At 39.8% G+C, this 19,269-nt stretch overlaps 2 protein-coding genes across 4 annotated transcripts in view; both read left to right on the top strand.

The window, feature by feature from the left end:
- The window catches only part of kiaa1549la (KIAA1549-like a), a 61,852-nt gene extending 57,523 nt beyond the window's left edge, over nucleotides 1-4,329 (top strand). For all 3 annotated transcript variants that reach the window (XM_020656347.2, XM_020656348.2, XM_020656346.2), the window contains one exon: nucleotides 934-4,329. The gene's annotated coding sequence lies outside the window, so the exon portion shown is untranslated. The remainder of the gene's footprint in view (nucleotides 1-933) is intronic.
- An 837-nt stretch (nucleotides 4,330-5,166) lies between these two features.
- The window catches only part of LOC109992762 (spondin-1), a 41,530-nt gene continuing 27,427 nt past the window's right edge, over nucleotides 5,167-19,269 (top strand). The window contains exons 1-3 of the mRNA XM_065956515.1: nucleotides 5,167-5,652; nucleotides 6,869-6,975; nucleotides 13,990-14,123. Of these exons, the coding sequence (XP_065812587.1) occupies nucleotides 5,433-5,652; nucleotides 6,869-6,975; nucleotides 13,990-14,123 (461 nt within the window). The 5' untranslated portion in view covers nucleotides 5,167-5,432. The remainder of the gene's footprint in view (nucleotides 5,653-6,868; nucleotides 6,976-13,989; nucleotides 14,124-19,269) is intronic.

Genomic DNA, 19,269 nt, shown 5'->3' with positions numbered 1-19,269 from the left:
TTATTTTCATTCTTAGGACAGCACATAATATACAACATAAATAATAACATAATTCATTAAGAGGAGGAAAAATTATGTTTTGAGAAAAACAGAATAAGGAAAACTCAACAGGGCACATTTAAATGCACAGTATAAAAATTCAGCTTCCGGGGTGCTCTATATCAAACTAAAGACAAGAGATGACGTCGAGGCTGGCGGCGAATCAGGGGATTGTTCTTCGCTGCTCCTTCCCCACCCCCCAGGAATAACAAACTCTGAGTTGATTGTTGTCAAGCCGTACAAGCAAAACAGACCTGAGAAAGAATAAAATGTTTACAGACGAGCTAATGTATCCATGTATAATTCATATTAGGTATTTTTTATCACAGCAGCACATACAGCAACACTATGGAAGCTTTCAGTAGCACTTCCTGCTTCCTTTTGTAGTAATCTTTTTAGATAAACTGTGATGTTTGCTCAATCGCACAGTATATAAATTCCGCCACCAGGGGGCTCTCAATAACGTCGAGGCTGGCGGAGAATCATGGGAGTGATTATCTCTGCTACTCCCCATGAAAACAAACTCAGAGTTGAGCGTAGTCAAGACGAACGGGCGAAACAGACCTGAGGAAAATAATCACTGAAGATGTATCCAAGTATAACTTACATCACATCTTTTTTTTACATATATTAACAGTGCGACAGCTTTCATTATGCAGGGGTCTTTGACGTCACATCTGGTGTTTCCAGGGCAACGATAACCATGTTGTGTCTGTCATGGCGGTGGCCACGTGGAGACATGTCCCGTTACAAATATTAAATTACCGTTTTCTCTGGCATACATAATAGTTGGAAGGTTGGAAAACAACAGTTGTTTCCTCTGTTTTGAACTCTCCATTTCACCCTTAATGTCTTTACATGTCAGTCATATGTGCTCACTGTGTCTTTCTCCAGGTGTCTCTTTTGATGAGAAGAGGACCTCTCCTCACCAAAGTTCTCTGGAACTTACCCTTCCTTAACTTTAGCCAGGCCTTTCCTATTTATTTCCTGCTTCCTCCCCAGCTCTGCCCTGACCTTTGCTTTTTGTCTCTCTGCCCACTAAGTTGCATCTTAAAACAAGTCCTCCTGTGCTCCTGTGCCCTAAAAGCCCCTTTACCTTCTTTAATATTTTTAACAGTGCAAATGCTCAGCCATAAATCTCTGGATATCTGTATTCTCTTTGCTCCTTGAGCACCTGGCCTCACTGCCCCTTACTGCCCCCCTGTCACCATTTCTATGTCGGCAGCCGCCACTTTACAGCAAGAGCCTCGTCACACTGAACTGAACAGTGCTCAGCTGAGCTGCATTAATCTGGGTTGTGCCTCCCTCAGTAATAACAGTGTGCAGTGTAGATGAACAGGGGGAATACAGCGCAGTATACAGTACCATGCAGAGGGGCAAGATGGGCCTTTCAACCAGTTCTCAGCAATTGTTGTACAGTAACAGCCATCTGCACAGCACATAATGGCACACAGGGCTGTGTTATCAGTACGGCAGTGCTCCAGCAATGGCCAGTGTTCTACTCCTCTGAAATGGACCGGACCATCCTGGACTTCCCCTAAGGTCCACCATAAAGCCAGGAATGCTGGAATGACTTAAAACTGTGCTTTTTGATTATTCCCAATTCCTATGTAAACCTTCTACAGCCAGTTATTATGTATTTTAAACTTGACTAAGAAAAAAAGTAAAAAAGCAAAAAAATGTATTGAGCTTACTCAATTTTTGTTTTTGGATATTTGTGTGATTTTGTCCTTTACTTTTGTGCATTATAAATGGTTTCTCGTATAAAAAAATTATGTGAGTGTTTACTGTTCACTCACTAACTTCAAGGCAAAAATAAATTATGATATATATATAAATATAAATATATATATATATATATAAATATATATATATAAACATAATTTTCTTTCATGACAGAGAAATCAGCAGCTTAATGTGTGTGATTATGATAGCATTTCTGTTACTTTTAAAAGAAAAGAATAGCTTCAAACATTTTTTTTTAACAGATTCAGAAATGAAAACAACAATAAGTAACTATGTTTTTTCCATCATCTGATTATGAAGTTTTTGTCTGATAACCATTAGGCAGACCTGGGTCAAATGTATTAATTGAAATCCTTCCTAAGTAGAGTTTTGTCTGCAAGGTTCTTTGACTTTACACATAAGATAAAATATCACTAAAATACACCTTGGGTTTTAACTGATTTCAATTCGGGTTTGGCTCAGGTCTGTTACAATGACGTGAAAACATGTGTTTTCTTAGAAAAAAAAAGTTCTTACTTGAAAGTTGTCTACTGTATACGGAAATTTGACTCTGGGTTCATTTGATCTTAACAGAGAGGGTTAATTATTTGGGCGTAATCCAAATTCCACCCCTCTGCCCCTTCCACTTGGCCCTGTCTGATGCTATATAATGTGTTATTTCTTTTGGGGTTGTGGTCATGGTGTTGGAAAAAAGCCCACTGTTAACTGTTTTCAGGCAGACTTCAAGGTTACCAGAATGCAAACTAAAGTATTTTAGCAACAAAGAAATCTCCCATTTCATGGAACAAGTCCGAAACTTTGCAAATAATCAAGCAAATATTTCAAAATCAGGGGTAGGGCAAAGGGGGGATTGGAATTTGACCATAGCCACTAGACTATCGGGTTGTAGTGAACTAGGAACTTGCCAGGCTCAATGAGCCAAATACGTTACAGTTAAATGTATAATTGTAAATATAAAATTATTTAATGAAGAGAATTATGCAAGAACTGTGGGTGGGGAACTTCACCTGACATTATCATTAAGCCTTCATATATTGTCATTTGTACTGAATTTATGATGGATGGACTATTTTGAGCCTAATTGACTTTTTGAAAGATGTACAAATTTAAATATAATCTGTGTCCTAATTGTCCATAATTAAACATAACAAAGATATATTCACCTAAAAATGACAAATTTACACACACTCAAACACACACACACACACACACATGCACGCAGATAATACACAAATAAAAGACATTATAGAGAGACAGTAATGCTAACAGAGAGTTTAACATGAACTAAGCACTTTTACAGGTTTTAAAACCTTGACACAGAGCAGAATCAATGCAACACTTTTGAAAAGACTTGAAAATATATATTCTATACATCTTGATTATATGAGGAATGACTTTCCATTAAAGGGAAGGACTGCAGCAAACATGGACAACACAAAGTAGATGTACAAATCAAACAAGAAAACCAAAATGAAGTATAATGAAAAGGAATATTATGATTTTATTTCATTATCATGAAATACAGTCAGTGGTAAGATATTAGGCAAATGCACTTTTGGAAATATCGGAAAAAATTGTGTCAAACTGTTGTTGAGGTTGGTCAAAGTATTCTTATGAGAGCTTGAATGGTTAATGGAAACAAAGAACTGTTATTGATATTCAAACAATGTTAGTTGAATATGCTCCACACACAACAAATGTGTATTTATAAATTGTGCTATGCACCAGATTCATTATTCAAGAAAAAGATGCACAGTTCCTAATAATAACTAAAAATTGGTGTATCATGGGTTCTGAAGTTTAACTATAGAGTCTTAGAAAGTATTCCTTTTCAGGACACCCGACAAGAAAGAGGGAAACACACACCCAACAACAGTCAAACCTAAGCCATCTGCAACTTTGCATGGGGTGACCCCACACATACTAACTCAACATATAAACAAAATACATTTAATAATAAGTCACAAAAGACAAGTATTTTTCTTAATATTTACACATAGAACATTTTCCACTTTTAAAATCTGAATATTTGGGAAAGAGTGAAGATATGAGATGACAGTACTGGATCATTATTAGAGCACTATATATGTATAGTGTTTTATCATCATCAATGACTTATGGAACAATCATCACATTTTTATATTATATTCAGTGTATGAACCCAGTTGAAGAAAACACACCTCCACTATTGTTCCTCATTTCATTTTACTCCATATTAAATAGAGGGGGGGGTTGGTTTTCTTTTAAAGCAGTGATTCAAAGGAGATGCTATGCTTTATGTTTATGTACAATGTTTGTGCTTTACACGGGTAGCGGCGACATGCCTTTATTGACGATGGACTCTGAGATGGACCGACTGTCAGTAGATTTTTATTCTGCCGTTTGAGCCATGTCATGATGCTGTGTCATCATGGCAGCGCTAATGATGTCACACTATTGTCACTAGAGTGTTGTGAAATCAAAGTGACCAAAACAATGAATGATGTTGGATGTAGTTATGCAGAAAACTTTTTGGTGAATTTAAACAATAAAGACTAAAGACTATTGGCTTGCATGTTTTTTGTGTGTGTGTGTTTGTGTGTTTATATAGGTGTGTGTGTGTAATGTTTTTACTTGTTTTAATTATAAAAAAAATCTTTAATTGTATGGTGCCTGGTTGATATGATTTGCAGACATAATAATGAGTAGATTACTGCCTTTGAACCACTAGAGGGTAGCAGACACATATGAAGCCCTGTCTTAAACTCTCCTTGACACACAAGTTCTCCCTGAAAAATGTGTTCCTTGAAACTGTACTTGAAACGGAGGAAGGCACAGCTGTCATGATTTGGTCTGTTTTAGTTTCATATTTCAGAGTTTAGATTTCTTTATCTTGTTTCAGTTTTCATTCTTCCCTGGTGCTCGTTTAATTTATAAAGTAGGTCTGGATGAAGTAAAGGTAATCTGACGACACCTACTGGCCGAAAACACAGTGGGACTCAGCGTGTGTGTGTGTGTGTGTGTGTGTGTGTGTGTGTGTGTGTGTGTGTGTGTGTGTGTGTGTGTGTGTGTGTGTGTGTGTGTGTGTGTGTGTGTGTGTGTGTGTGTGGAGAAAGTTGACTGCCTCTTAAAGTAGGCCACAAAAGCTGTAGGACCTACATGCAAAAGTCAATGTGACACATACAGTGACAGCAGTTGATTACGTCATCATTGTAAGAGTTAAGAATACAAATCATTTAAAGTAAAAGTTGAGCATAGTGAAATCCAAACAGAGACAAAGGGCGAGTGAAGGCTTGTGTGTGTGTGTGTGTGTGTGTGTGTGTGTGTGTGTGTGTGTGTGTGTGCGCGCGCGCTAGGGGGTTGGCTTTTATTGATGTGTGGAAAGGCAGATTGAAAGTTCCCTCGGTTCACTTTAAGGAGACACTGACTCTCACTCACACCACACGTTGAAAACAGCAGCAGCAAACACGCACTCCCTCCAGTAACAGGATGGACTCGTCTCCTTTCCTTTAGCCTACCTTTAACTCTGACTGTGACGCTTTTGAAGTCTGCTGGGAGTTCAGGGTTCCGAACGGATCCAGTGTCCGATGTTTCGCTCCTCTACCTGACTTTTACTTTGATTGAACTATCCCCTCATTTTCTTTGGGGCGGGGGGGGGGGGCTCTGAGATGGGAATGTTTTTTCAGCTGCTGCTTTTGCATTTCCTCTCGAGTTTCGTATGCAACGCCGTGGCTTTCGTGGAGGAGCCCTCCGGAGGCAGGTCGGACGGGTACTGCGGGCGGATCCTTCGGGCGCAGACTCAGGCGACCCGGAAGGAGGGGCACCATGAGTTCAGGCTCAGAGTGGAAGGAGACCCAGAAACCTACCAGCCTGGTCTCAAGTACAGAGGTAGTGTTTAGTCAATCAGCGCAATAAGTGTACCAAGTAGCCTAAATGTGTATCACATGTTTGATGCAGTGGTGGTTCTAGACCACTTTTACTGAGGGGGGCCAAACTGGGGCCAGTTGTTTTGTCAGAGGGGAACATTAAACCCAGGTGAAAAATAGACAAAGATGATCACTTTAAAAAATATATAAATATTATGCCTAATAATAGCACCCATCATTAAATACCATGATTTATATGTGTTTCAGTAACAGTATTGAATACTAGATTGTGAGTCAAATAGTGTGTATGTGTTATTAGGGGGCTCTTTCTTTTGGAGGGGTGGCCACAGGGGGGACCAAGCTCAGTGTTACAGGGGCACTGGCCCCTGTCGGCCCCTGTCGGCCCCTGTCTAGAACCACCCATGGTTTGATGTAAAACTCTTCTCAGAGTAGACTACTGCTTCTGTCCTACCACCTTACACATAGTAATCGACACAGTTAAACACAAAGATATTGCAGCTTATAGGACTCTGTTTCAAAAGGCAGCCAGCCTCCTATGGATCCCAAAGAAGGCTTATGAGAAGGTTTGCCATACTTGGTGATTTGACATTTTACCTATTCACTTCCTCTGCTCTTCCTGAAAGCAATGATGACAGACACAAGCTCACACACAAACACAGTTGACTCACTGGCTCACCATTAGGCTACATTCTTAAACCTGTTTCTCAACTCAAATGCCAAAAAAAAATATTTTTATTAAAAATGTATTAAAGACATTTTTTGATGTGATAGGATGGATTTACAGTAACACTCGAAAACATGGATCCACATTAAATTTGTTTTTCAGATAATAGTCTAGGGGTGTGATGCAGCTATCATGATCCCTTTTTTAAAATTTGATCAGCTTGCCAATAAAAAGTAAGTTATTCCAAAAGCCCTAACAGCCTGTGACATTAAAGTTTACCTTTTGAAATCAGGATAAGATTTACCAGTTAGTATGAAAATGCAGTTTGAAGACACAGGGGTGAGCTGTGAGACTAAATTGCATCCACATGTAATTAATTTCCTGGCCTGATCCTGCTTCCCCTGCATGACTAAATTGCCTGTCTTTTATTTTAGTGCAAGATTGTAAGCCTTGGTAGGTAAGATTGGTATCCTATGTCATTTAGCATGAAGCATCAGTGTAGACTATGTGCCTCTTTTCTCTGGATTATAAACACAATCTCCTCCCTTTATAGTGGTCCTCCTGGCAACCAGCCCAAATTATTTCAGAGGTTTCACCCTCATCGCATTAAAGGAGGGCAGAGAAGGCACTACAGATGATGACTACACAGGCCAGTTCCAGGTAAGGATGAATGGAGTTGCAGAAGAAAGGATTGCTGCGTACTAATTGTGTTCTCTTGAATCCATATCAGTTTAGCTGGAATTGAACTTCTGAACTGGAAATTTAAGGATACTGATACAACACAGCAACCTTTGATGAACTTAGAAACTGATCTTTCATATTGTTGTGGAGAGGAAGAGACTTTGCTTGGGGGGGGGGGGGGGGGGGGTTATATACTGTATAGTCTTGACCTGCACCTCAGTTGCAGATACGTCGTTCATGTCTCTTAAGAAGGAGAGAGGGAAGGCAGATAAAAGAGATAAACAGAGAGATTTGGAGAGAATTGAGATGTTTGTTTCAGGAGTAACACAGCTCACACTGTGAAGCACAGAGAGCCCCTAAGGAGAACCAGACTTCCTCAATTAACTCCTGCTTGCTGTAAACAGGAACACACATCCGTAGCTGTGTTTTCACATGTTGATCCTAGCCACATTCTTAACTTACTAAACATAGCAAGATGATGCCTTTAGAAAGCCAATAGTTTGACCAGAGACTGAAAAGATGTTTTCTTATTGGTTCCAACATCCCCGACTTTGAAACATAATCATTTCAAAATGTTCACAGCTGCTCTCCTTGCATGCATCTTCAGAGTGAGTCATCTTTAACTAAACTTCTGGGATTTCAATTTAACAGTTATCAATCATTCATTATTTGGCTAAGGTTTTACAATTATACCTTTTTGATTTGAGGTAACAATTAGGCAGACTTGAATATTTGATGTACGTATTTACATGTATACTAACAGAAGTAAGAAAAAGCAGTTTTTTGTTTTTTTTTACTTTGTTTTCTTTTTTGAACATGCTTAAGCACAAACATGCAGGAATGTGTGCAGCACTTCCTGCATGTTTGTGATCCTGTCTAAATGAAATCTTAGTCCCACTGGCCTTAATTACCATGCCTTATGTAAATTTTTGGTATCAGCCCGTATCACTTGATTTACACCTAAAACACCCGATTGAAGCAAATTCCACCACATTTCATGTTTTACAGTTCATTCCCTAAAAATGAACAAAGTCGTAACAAGGTTTCCGTAGGTGAACCTGCGGAAGGATCATTACCGGTTTTGAGATCCCCGCACCCGAGGCCGCGTGGCCCCTCGGTGCTGGCGGCGGATATGTCAGAAAAACACATTTGTCTCCCTCCGACAAATGTGTTTTTCTGACATATCCGCCGCCAGCACCGAGGGGCCACGCGGCCTCGGGTGCGGGGATCTCAAAATTGTCAAATTCCCTGATTACGTCCATGTTTTCAGCATCGTGGAAATCATTGGGCCCTAGTTATGGTAATCCATTAACTGGAGCTACAGCTAGTCTATTGTTATAGCCCCAGTTAGTGGTGGATTGCTGCATTACAGCTATGCCAACTATTAGTAAAACGTAAAGAAATTCTGAGTGCCAATTGAATTTTTTAGTAGACTAAATTCACACATCCCTATTGTGAAGTGGGCTTAAACAAAACAAAAGTTTACAATCTGCTTTTTCAATCCATTAAACCAAACTGGCACATCCTAGAAGTATACACCTCTACACCACTGATTATAAGATAACCACAATAAAACAATTAGCCTTACTGTAAATTATTGAATGTCTGAATATAAATCTATTTCCCTTTGTGTGCCAGTTACCAAAGGGGGTCGATAAGAGACAATAACATGAGAGCTAGTCTGGCTTTTTTTGTATGCTCCCCCCAACTCTTAAATGAAGCTTCTCTTTATTAAAGATGCTGACATACCAGTAATCAAAAAAGATGTTTATACCATGATGTGATTCATATTCCTAAGAGTAAATGATTAGGCTGGTTTTGCAATGTCTTGATTGTTATTGTTCAGTAGAAGAAGAGCTAAATGGCTCTTCTCTCTATTTGCTCTCTGGTATGGGGTTGTTTTTGGCAGCTGTCCTGGAATGTGCCCGCCTGCTGTTTCACTAAAACACCACAGCTGGGAGCCGCTGTCCATATTGTGTCCTTGAGCAATGATGTTCTGACTTCATATGTTTATATTGTTCCCTTTCTGGACTTCAGACCACTTTTCTCTTTACATGTCATGTCATTCACACATGTTCAAACACTGACATCATAGAAATATTTAACAGCCTTTGTGGGCAATTTATGGTTCAGTATCTTCAGGACCTCGGAGAGTATGTATGTAAGTGTTCATTTGTATGTGATAGCGACTCTATCCCACTGAGTCTGCTTTGAAATGTGTGTTAAAGCATATGGGTGTACGTGATGGTCTGCGTGTGTGCTTTTCCCAGCCCCTCTTGTGTGAGTGTGGGACTAGGCTCATATTTATCTTGGCCGGCAAAATGTTATTGCTCTAGGAGACAAACAGAGCTTGTTTGGATAAGCGGAGAGACGAGCAGACAGATATTATCTATCTTATTGGCACGGATTAGCGAGGGATCTGACTTTAGGTTGGGTTAAATGTACCCAATCAGTTTACTGTGCAACAAGGAATCCAATAGAGGCATTTGATTAGCTTAGAGAACAGAAAGATGTGAATAGTTTGAATGATGAAAACCTGATATTTAGGGTAGTCACAATAAAGTGGCATCCTAAAGTAATTGTTGCCTCGCCTGGACACACACCCATTCCTGTTCCTGTGATTTAAAGGAGTTTACAGGGACTGCATATTTATTTACAAAACAATGAACTTCCTGTGAAGCCAGCTTACCAACACATCTTTTTTATTCATGCTCTTTTTTATTAAAGCTTAGAAAATAGTGTTGAGGTTTATTTGATACATTATGCAACAAGGCAATGAATGTAATGCCAATTATCTACCCAGTCAAAAACTGAGTTTATACATAAAGGTTCAATTGTTTTCTTGAATTTGAATTTTTGCAAATCGAAATGTGTACATTTACAATATTTATCAAAAATGGTCAGTCTGCTAACTTATTTCTGAAACTATTTTCACCCAAAGCTTTTACATTATCTAGAGCAATGAAAGTGACCGTCCCTAAAGAAACTACAGAAAGAGAAAACATTTTCATCCTTAAATGCTTTATATGCGATTTTTTGATCCAGCAGATGTCGCCCTTGAGCACCAGCATGAAACCAAAACAACTTGCGGTGCATTGTTGTGTTAGCATGCTAATGCTAGTGATCTTTATTATGCTGGTATCTTCACACTGCATGTAAATTTACCTGAAATGAGCGTGATCTAGAAACACAGTTAAGCAGTGAGTACAGTATGTTATTCTTCTTTTCTCTAGTCCCTCAATTAAACAACTTTTATGTGTGTTTTCCAAGTGTCCTGTGCATGTTCAGACACATCTATGTGCAAAAATTCAAAGTCCACGGAAACGTGGCTTCTCCTACGTCCTCCTGTTAGCTGTAGCATTAGCTGCATGTAACGCTCGGTTCTAGCCCCCCTCGATAAAAATGTGTCAGTGCGGCGTCATTGTCAGTGTGAGATCACTGATCTAAGCCCATTGGCTCGTTGTGGCAAGCCCTGCAGCTCATGTTGAAATTTCCGAGAAGCGTGCTGAGCAACTGACCAATAACAACAGAGCGGCTCGGCAGACCAATCAGAGCAGACTTGGCCCACGTGGGGTCTAACAGTGTGGGCTCAGCAGAGTGTAGCTGATAGACTCAGAGCGTAGAGGGAGCAAGGAGGAGCAGTACATGAAAACAGACACTTTTTTCATAGATTAAATATACGAACCCCAAAAAGGGCATAATATGAGCTCTTTAAGTGTGAAAACTCGCATATAAAGCCTTTAAAGTTCCCACCACCTCGTGTTTCCATCCTGAACGGCAAATATTGACTAACAAAGTTTTAATCTTACACAAAGGGAGAATGATTTCTTTGATCACTGAAAGGTCTGAAGGGTTTTCTCCTTCTTTCAAACAGGCAGCACTTTTCATTATTTTATGCTTCTTTTATTTTGTATAATCACTTTTGCTCAAACTGTGTGTGCCTTTCAGAATTAGTGTTTGGAAAACAGCAACTTGTACTATTGTGTTTGAAAAAGGCGTAGAAAGGCTGTTCTTCAGCCTGCAGTTCGGTCCCCCCAGCTGCAGGCTGAGGAGCCCCCCTCTGATGCATTAGAAATCATATTATGTGAGAGTGAAGCCCACCCATATTCCCCAAAGTCTGTGGCATAGGCTGCCATTGAGAGGAAGTCCTCCTTCAGAAAGGCAATGGCCTCAGCCCCACTGCCATCACCAGTCTTTATCTGGAAAGCTTTCATGTGGTTAAACTCTGCTCTTAGGTGGTCCAGGGGGCCAAGGCAGGATGGACAAAAGGTTGTGACTGAGTCATGAAGCAACAAGTGCCTAACTTAGCAGCAGTTACTTAAACAACAGTAAACTTCCATTTACTATTGAATTTGATCCTCAACATCTGCTGCACTTCTCATCATCTTGCTTTTATTGCTTCCTCTTCTCCTTCTTTACTCTTTCATTTGTTGCTCTCAGAAGGATCATTTCTCTCCATCTTTCTTTGGTGACTTTCATTGAAACGTATGTTTTCACAGGAAATAATGTGTAGCAGAGTGTACCACCAAGAGTGCTGTCACATGGGGCCCCATTAGGGAGGTTTCCTATTGTCAATGCAGTACATGTTGTGTCACTGCTAGGGGTTAAATTTGTTAGCCCTCGGGGCCCCTCGCTGGTCTGCGGCTCGTCCAGCCCTCGGAGGACACCTGAGTAAACGCAGCTCTTCAGTTAATGCTTCTAGTTCAACACCTATCAGTGAGAAGATGTAAAGGAACTGATCCTCATACTCAAAGATATAAACTGAATGGGGGTCATCAGGGGTGGTCACAATTAGTTTTTTTGTCTCCGTTATGATCATTCGACATTTGATGATGACTTTTAGACAAACTTACACCCAAACCACAAACAAATAAATGTATGTCTTTAATGTTGGATGTCTGTAAAAGTTGTTTCATCCTTTTTGAGCATGTGTATGTTTAAACAGGACTCTGTGTTTGCTTGTGTAGGCACTCTGAAGCATCTGTGTTTACCATCTCAACTCCTGAGGTTTTAAGTGAGCAAGATTGACATGGACAAACAAAGGATTCTAACAGACATGTCGGCCTCCCCACACTCTCTATCCCTGTCTTTGTGTCTTTCAGTCTCACTCATTCTCTCTTACCTCTGATGGCTTCAAACTTAAATGTTGCCTGTCTTTTTTTTTTTAATCTTTCATTGTTTAAATAGAAATCCTAACAATGGAATGGAATACCTCAGTTCTGTACGTCTAATCCCAACAGCATATTGGACAGGTTTTCCATTTTGAAAGTACAATACAAAGCTCCTGTGCTTTATTCAAGAAGAGTATTGCACATATACAGTCAGGTTAGCAAAAAAACAACATCACAATGTGAATCAAGTAAAAGACAGATTAAATAATAAAACAACATACAGTACATAAATAAAAGTACAAATGAGAGACAGTAATTATATATAGGCTACAAGTAAATTCAACCTATTAAGACGCATTTAAATAGTGAAATCATTATTTAAATAGAGGGGGAAAGGTTTTAGAATAATGCAGACATTTGTATTTTTTTGTTGTTAATTAAAAGTAGTGATTTCAGTCGGGACTTTAACTCTAGATTAAAAATTTATTAAATTAATCCATGCTCGTTTTTTTTGGAAGTGGGTGTGGGTGTTAAAATACAATTCATTTCCTGAAAGGATGCATCTGATCCATACTGCACAAAACCAGGAAGTTACTGTAGTATCCATGCTGAAATGTTCAGTATACAGAGTTGGACCCAAAGAATGCATACTGAATGACCACGAGACTTCAGTCTACTGAAAGTCTGCACTGCATACTGAACTGTGGCTTTTCAGATCGGGACACAGGCAGAAACATCATGTAGAAACACTACATGACACACGGGGTAAAAAGTACAACACAAAATCAGGAAACACTAAAGACACAATGTAACAATAACAATGCACACTAGAACATAGAGAAATACAAGGATAAGTATTTACAAAACAGGAAACACTGAATATTAAACTATGAAACATTAAGGGAAACAAGGAACACTAGGATAGACAATTACCAAATAAGACAGAACATGGCCACTATGCAACAAAACAAGGAATAAACTAAACAAGAGTAAACCATGACCACTAGTGTGTTCATAAAAAGACATCCCATTTAAACCCTTTTCACACATACAGAAATCTCCTGAAAAACTCTGGAGATTAGTCTACCCGGAGTTTCTCCTCCAGACTCCTAGTATTTAATCCGCAGAATATCAGAGTGAGCTGATGTCTGAACGCAGACGAATATACTCCAGAGATTTCACCTCGAGCCAATAGAAAGAAAATTACGTTTTCTATCTAAAGTGTCTGCAAGCGACCTCTACGATCTCCGTGCTCTAATTATACATCTGCATTATGTTTTCTGTTCATCATTATGTTGTTCTCCTCTCTTTTGTGGATGTTGTCATTCCATTGGATTACACATAGCATTGATATAAAGACAAATATTCCCATTATAACGTTGTGTAGCGGACTCTGTTGCTTACTTCCACATTGTTCTTTTACGTCACGTCTTACCTCAGGAAATCCCTCGCCCCCCCTCCCCTCTGACAGGGATAGCCCCCCCCTCCCCTCTGACAGGGATAGCCCCCCCCTCCCCTCTGACAGGGATAGTCCCCCGCTGTGAGGAGCATATGTGAACGGCTAGGTTGGGAGAATCTCCGGAGAAGTCCTCCTGAATTGATCTAGATATTATCAATCCACCCCAGATATATACTGTTCACCACCAAGCATCAAAGTATTCTGAGTTTTGAGGTTTGAGAAAAAGATTTATCTCATGAACTGAATTTAGTCTGATGTCTGTCAATATACTGAATTACAGAGAACTTGTTACTTTACTTATGTGGCCTGGATACTACTTTTTTCATAAAGATAGAAAGGCAATGTCATTTTTTGTTTAAATATACATTTATATATATATATATATATATATATATAAAAAACTAAATCCTCTTTTGTTTCTAGATCATTGATGAAGAGGACACACAGTTCATGACCAACTGTGCCCCTGCAGTGACAGAGAGTACACCTCGTAGACGTACAAGAATACAGGTCTTCTGGACGGCACCACCTCCTGGCTCTGGCTGTGTCATACTGAAGTGAGTTTGATTTTCATTGAGCAGCTTTTGATAAAGATCGTACCTGTTTGAAAGCCAAAGAGAGTGAGCAATACTTATTTGGGTTAGAATTCAAATTATTTTAAAGTTTTTGAATTAAGTGACATCATATGGAAATGTACTTGCAAGTGATGACCAATTAATACCTTGCAATAATATGCTGTGTTGGCGGACCACTGTCCACACAGTTATAACAATAATCCATTGATACACATTCATCTGCTGACGAAAGACACGGGGCATTTTGGGTGTCAGTGTCTTGCCCAAGAACACTTTGACATGTGACTGCAGGATCTGGGGATTGAACCCCGAACTTCAGGTTGACAGACTCTACCAATGATCCACAGCCCAACAAAACACCGAACCCCAAATAGCTTGTGCTGTTCTACCAGTGACGTTTGAATGTGTGTGAATGGAATAGTACAGATGGACAGTCTGTACTCAGTCCTCTCCTCCTCTTTGGGCTCTGTGGATGTCGTAGGTCTGTGCTACACGTCCTGGAGGGGATATTTGTGGAGGATGAGAAGGAGAAGAGGAATGACATCTCTGTCTTACTGATGCCAACCTAATCAGCCTTGGTGATAATAATGACTTCAAGCTTTGTAGGAAACACACAACTATTCAGCTCTCAGTGAACCCCACACCCCATGGAAACACCTCCCCCTGCCAGATGGATTTAATAAAACACTCAAAAGAAGCAACTGCTTATATCACATTATTTATAAACAATACAACAGACACATATTATACATTTACTTTGCATTTTTACAGTGATCAGAATAGTTTATTAGGTGTACAGTAACAGTGCTTTGAGTAGTCAGAAGACTAGAAAAGCTCTATACAAGCTCAAGTCCATTACAATAAAACGTTTTTATAACTACTGCTTCAATACAGTTAGCTTATAGTGCAAAAACAATCGATCTTGGGCTTGGGCAATTAATCAAAACCGACATCCAGAACCTCTAACCGACATAATCTTGCTCATGTCGTTTATTTCTATAATTTCAGGGCACGTCCAATTCGTGACATGGAAGCAATGTCCGTCGTTTGGACACCTTTTGTCTTTAGGGAAGAGGACACAGAAGAAAAAGAGGTCAAATGTAAACACTGTGGACAAACTGTTTATCTTCTACTGTTTTAGAGAAGTGAATTTCTACTTTAAAACTAAAATGTGTCGTTTTCATTTCAATCGATGCTTTGATTTCAGTTCCAAATATTTAATAAATAACCACAGAACAGTTCATCAGCTATTCACTCTTTCATCAGAAATCATATCCCAGCTTGAATAGTTGAGCATGTTTACAGTAGAGACCTCGTCAGTGAACTGAGGGCAAAAAACAAAAACAAAATAATTGTTCATTAATCGTGATCGAGGTAAAATTTTTAACGTGATATTGATTTGAGGTCACATCGCCCAGCCCTAGATAGATCTATAATGTCAAATCTTATTTTCACAGGCCATTATGTATAGAGTTCCCTGAGGTACCCCTGCTTGTTAATTGTTGACTCTAAATGGACTGTAGGTGTGAGCATGAATATTTGTCTATATGTCAGCCCTGTGATTGACTGGATCGCCTAATGACAGCACTGGGATCTGTTTTTCTATGCTTGCTGTCAAACAGTAGAAAACATGTAGTGGCTTGGCTTTGGTCACGGCTTTAAGACTTTTGAAAAGCAATAACATGTTTCCAGTTTGGGAAAACATTGTTGTGGTTTCCTTGCAGCTTTGGATTCAGCTCGTCGTGAGAGATGAAAATATATCTGCCAGATATGACATATATGTGAGAAGCCTTTGAAGAGCCTGGGCACAATCTGTGTGAAACAGGAAGTGTGTGTTCTGCTTCCATGTCTGGTCAAAAAGCAGGTTGCCTTTATTAAAGTTCACATCCTGAATAACTTCTTTCAATACCTTCTCAAGATCTGCAGGCATTCCTTTGCATGCCAGCGCTTGTCGATGACTGAGACAATGGTTCCAGATGGTTCATTCATTAACTGTTCTTAAATCCTAGTTACAAACTTTTGAAGAAGATTCTGTGATTCACCACTCCCAGTACTCTTATGCACTGCTTATTGTATGTCATTTCAATCTACAGTTGTGTAATATACAAGGGTTTAAATTACAGTATTTTGTTTCATAACTAGCCTAATGAAATATTGAATAAATATGCTTATGATCATGCAAACCCAAGTGGTCTTATAAGATAAATAACATGCACAACAATTAAATTCACAAACGTTAATGATGATGCATCCCATGCCTCTTTTTTTGTGTTCCTGTGTAACCATTACTCACACTCAATTCAATTCAATTCAAAAAAAACTTTATTTGTCCCCGGGGGGCAATTCAAAGTGTTGAATGCTCAATAAAACATCCTGCTGACCTCCTCTAGTAGTACCTCCACTTCAGAACTGCTAAAGTGTCTTTATATTTATATCCACATCTATATCCCATGTACAGTGGGTACGGAAAGTATTCAGACCCCTTTACATTTTTCACTCTTTGTTTCATGGCAGCCATTTGCTAAAATCAAAAAAGTTCATTTTATTTCTCATTAATGTACACTCAGCACCCCATCTTGACAGAAAAAAAAACAGAAATGTAGAAATTTTTGCAAATTTATTAAAAAAGAAAAACTGAAATATCACATGGTCATAAGTATTCAGACCCTTTGCTCAGTATTGAGTAGAAGCACCCTTTTGAGCTAGTACAGCCATGAGTCTTCTTGGAAATGATGCAACAAGTTTTTCACACCTGGATTTGGGGATCCTCTGCCATTCTTCCTTGCAGATCCTCTCCAGTTCTGTCAGGTTGGATGATGAACGTTGGTGGACAGCCATTTTCAGGTCTCTCCAGAGATGCTCAATTGGGTTTAGGTCAGGGCTCTGGCTGGGCCAGTCAAGAATGGTCACAGAGTTGTTCCGAAGCCACTCCTTTGTTATTTTAGCTGTGTGCTTAGGGTCATTGTCTTGTTGGAAGGTGAACCTTCGGCCCAGTCTGAGGTCCTGAGCACTCTGGAAGAGGTTTTCTTCCAGGATATCTCTGTACTTGGCCGCATTCATCTTTCCTTCAATTGCAACCAGTCGTCCTGTCCCTGCAGCTGAAATACACCCCCATAGCATGACGCTGCCACCACCATGTTTCACTGTTGGGATTGTATTGGGCAGGTGATGAGCAGTGCCTGGTTTTCGCCACACATACCGCTTAGAATTAAAGCCAAAAAGTTCAATCTTGGTCTCATCAGACCAGAGAATCTTCTTTCTCATAGTCTGGGAGTCCTTCATGTGTTTTTTTGGCAAACTCTATGCGGGCTTTCATATGTCTTGCACTGAGGAGAGGCTTCCGTCGGGCCACTCTGCCATGAAGCCCTGACTGGTGGACGGCTGCAGTGATAGTTGACTTTGTAAAACTTTCTCCCATCTCCCTACTGCATCTCTGGAGCTCAGCCACAGTGATCTTTGGGTTCTTCTTTACCTCTCTCACCAAGGCTCTTCTCCCACGATTGCTCAGTTTGGCTGGACGGCCAGGTCTAGGAAGAGTTCTGGTTGTCCCAAACTTCTTCCATTTAAGGATTATGGAGGCCACTGTGCTCTTAGGAACCTTGAGTGCTGCAGAAATTCTTTTGTAACCTTGGCCAGATCTGTGCCTTGCCACAATTCTGTCTCTGAGCTCCTTGGGCAGTTCCTTCAACCTCATGATTCTCATTTGCTCTGACATGCACTGTGAGCTGTAAGGTCTTATATAGACAGGTGTGTGCCTTTCCTAATCAAGTCCAATCAGTTTAATTAAACACAGCTGGACTCCAATGAAGGAGCAGAACCATCTCAAGGAGGATCAGAAGAAATGGACAGCATGTGAGTTAAATATGAGTGTCACAGCAAAGGGTCTGAATACTTATGACCATGTGATATTTCAGTTTTTCTTTTTTAATAAATTTGCAAAAATTTCTACATTTCTGTTTTTTTTCTGTCAAGATGGGGTGCTGAGTGTACATTAATGAGAAATAAAATGAACTTTTTTGATTTTAGCAAATGGCTGCAATGAAACAAAGAGTGAAAAATGTAAAGGGGTCTGAATACTTTCCGTACCCACTGTATATGATTTATATATTGATCTGAAAGTGATTTGTTAAGTGACTGACTTGTTTTAGGAGTAAAGTGGGGTAGGGAGGGTCTGCATCTGTGGATTGGTTTGCTGGATGGTGGCGGATTATTTCTTGTATTTCCAACAAACCAATCCACAGGTGCAGACCCTCCCTACCCCACTTTACTCCCAAAAAAAGTCTGTCACTTAACTTATCACTTTCAGATCAATGAACATCATTCAGACTGTATGTGTCAGTTTTAGACTGCGTGCAAGTTCATCTATCCCCAGATCCATCCGATCGATAGCGTCAGCAACACACGAACACATTAGACATGAAACAAGAAGCTGGACTCATCAAGTCACCACCTTTTGCATTGTTTGGACCAGGCATCTGCAAAGTCAACTTTATTTTCCGTATGACATTCATCAGTGTCATTTCTTTTGAACTCTGCAAACTCTTGAATGGTGACGTTAATGTCTCTGTGGATGTGAGACCCGGGGCAGATCCAGAGTTCACTGGAGGGATTATATATCCCGCATAGCCTGGGAACGCCTCGGTATCCCCAGGAGGAGCTGGAAAACGTTGCTGGGGAGAGGGAAGTCTGGAACACTAACTGCGCCTGCTGCCGCCGCAACTTCACCTCGGATAAGCAGAAGAAAATGAATGGATGGATATCGATCATGTCTTACACAAAGTCAACTTTGCTTTTGCTTCCTGTATTGATCTGTCGACTGTTTTGCTTTCAATGTTTGCAAGACACTTGCCTCTCAACTTATACTGCCAGTTATTGACTGTTGTGATGTTATTTACCAAAACTCCTCTAAATCTGATCTTGGTGAGCTTAATACAGTTTATAACAGAATTGGTTGTTCTTTTTTTACTCATCATTGTTCATTGTATGATGCACTCGATTAGCCATCACTCACTATGAGACAGCAGCACTGGATCCAGTTTCTACGTTCCACCTTATTTAAAACATAATTTTGTACCCTTCACTTCAAATGACCACATTAGGAATTCCACTTCGATTTATTTTGTTGTTC

Source organism: Labrus bergylta, chromosome 7, assembly GCF_963930695.1.
Source record: "Labrus bergylta chromosome 7, fLabBer1.1, whole genome shotgun sequence".
Taxonomy (NCBI): Eukaryota; Metazoa; Chordata; class Actinopteri; order Labriformes; family Labridae; genus Labrus; species Labrus bergylta.
Note: the sequence above shows the minus strand (reverse complement) of the source record. Positions and strands in the feature narration are given on the sequence as shown.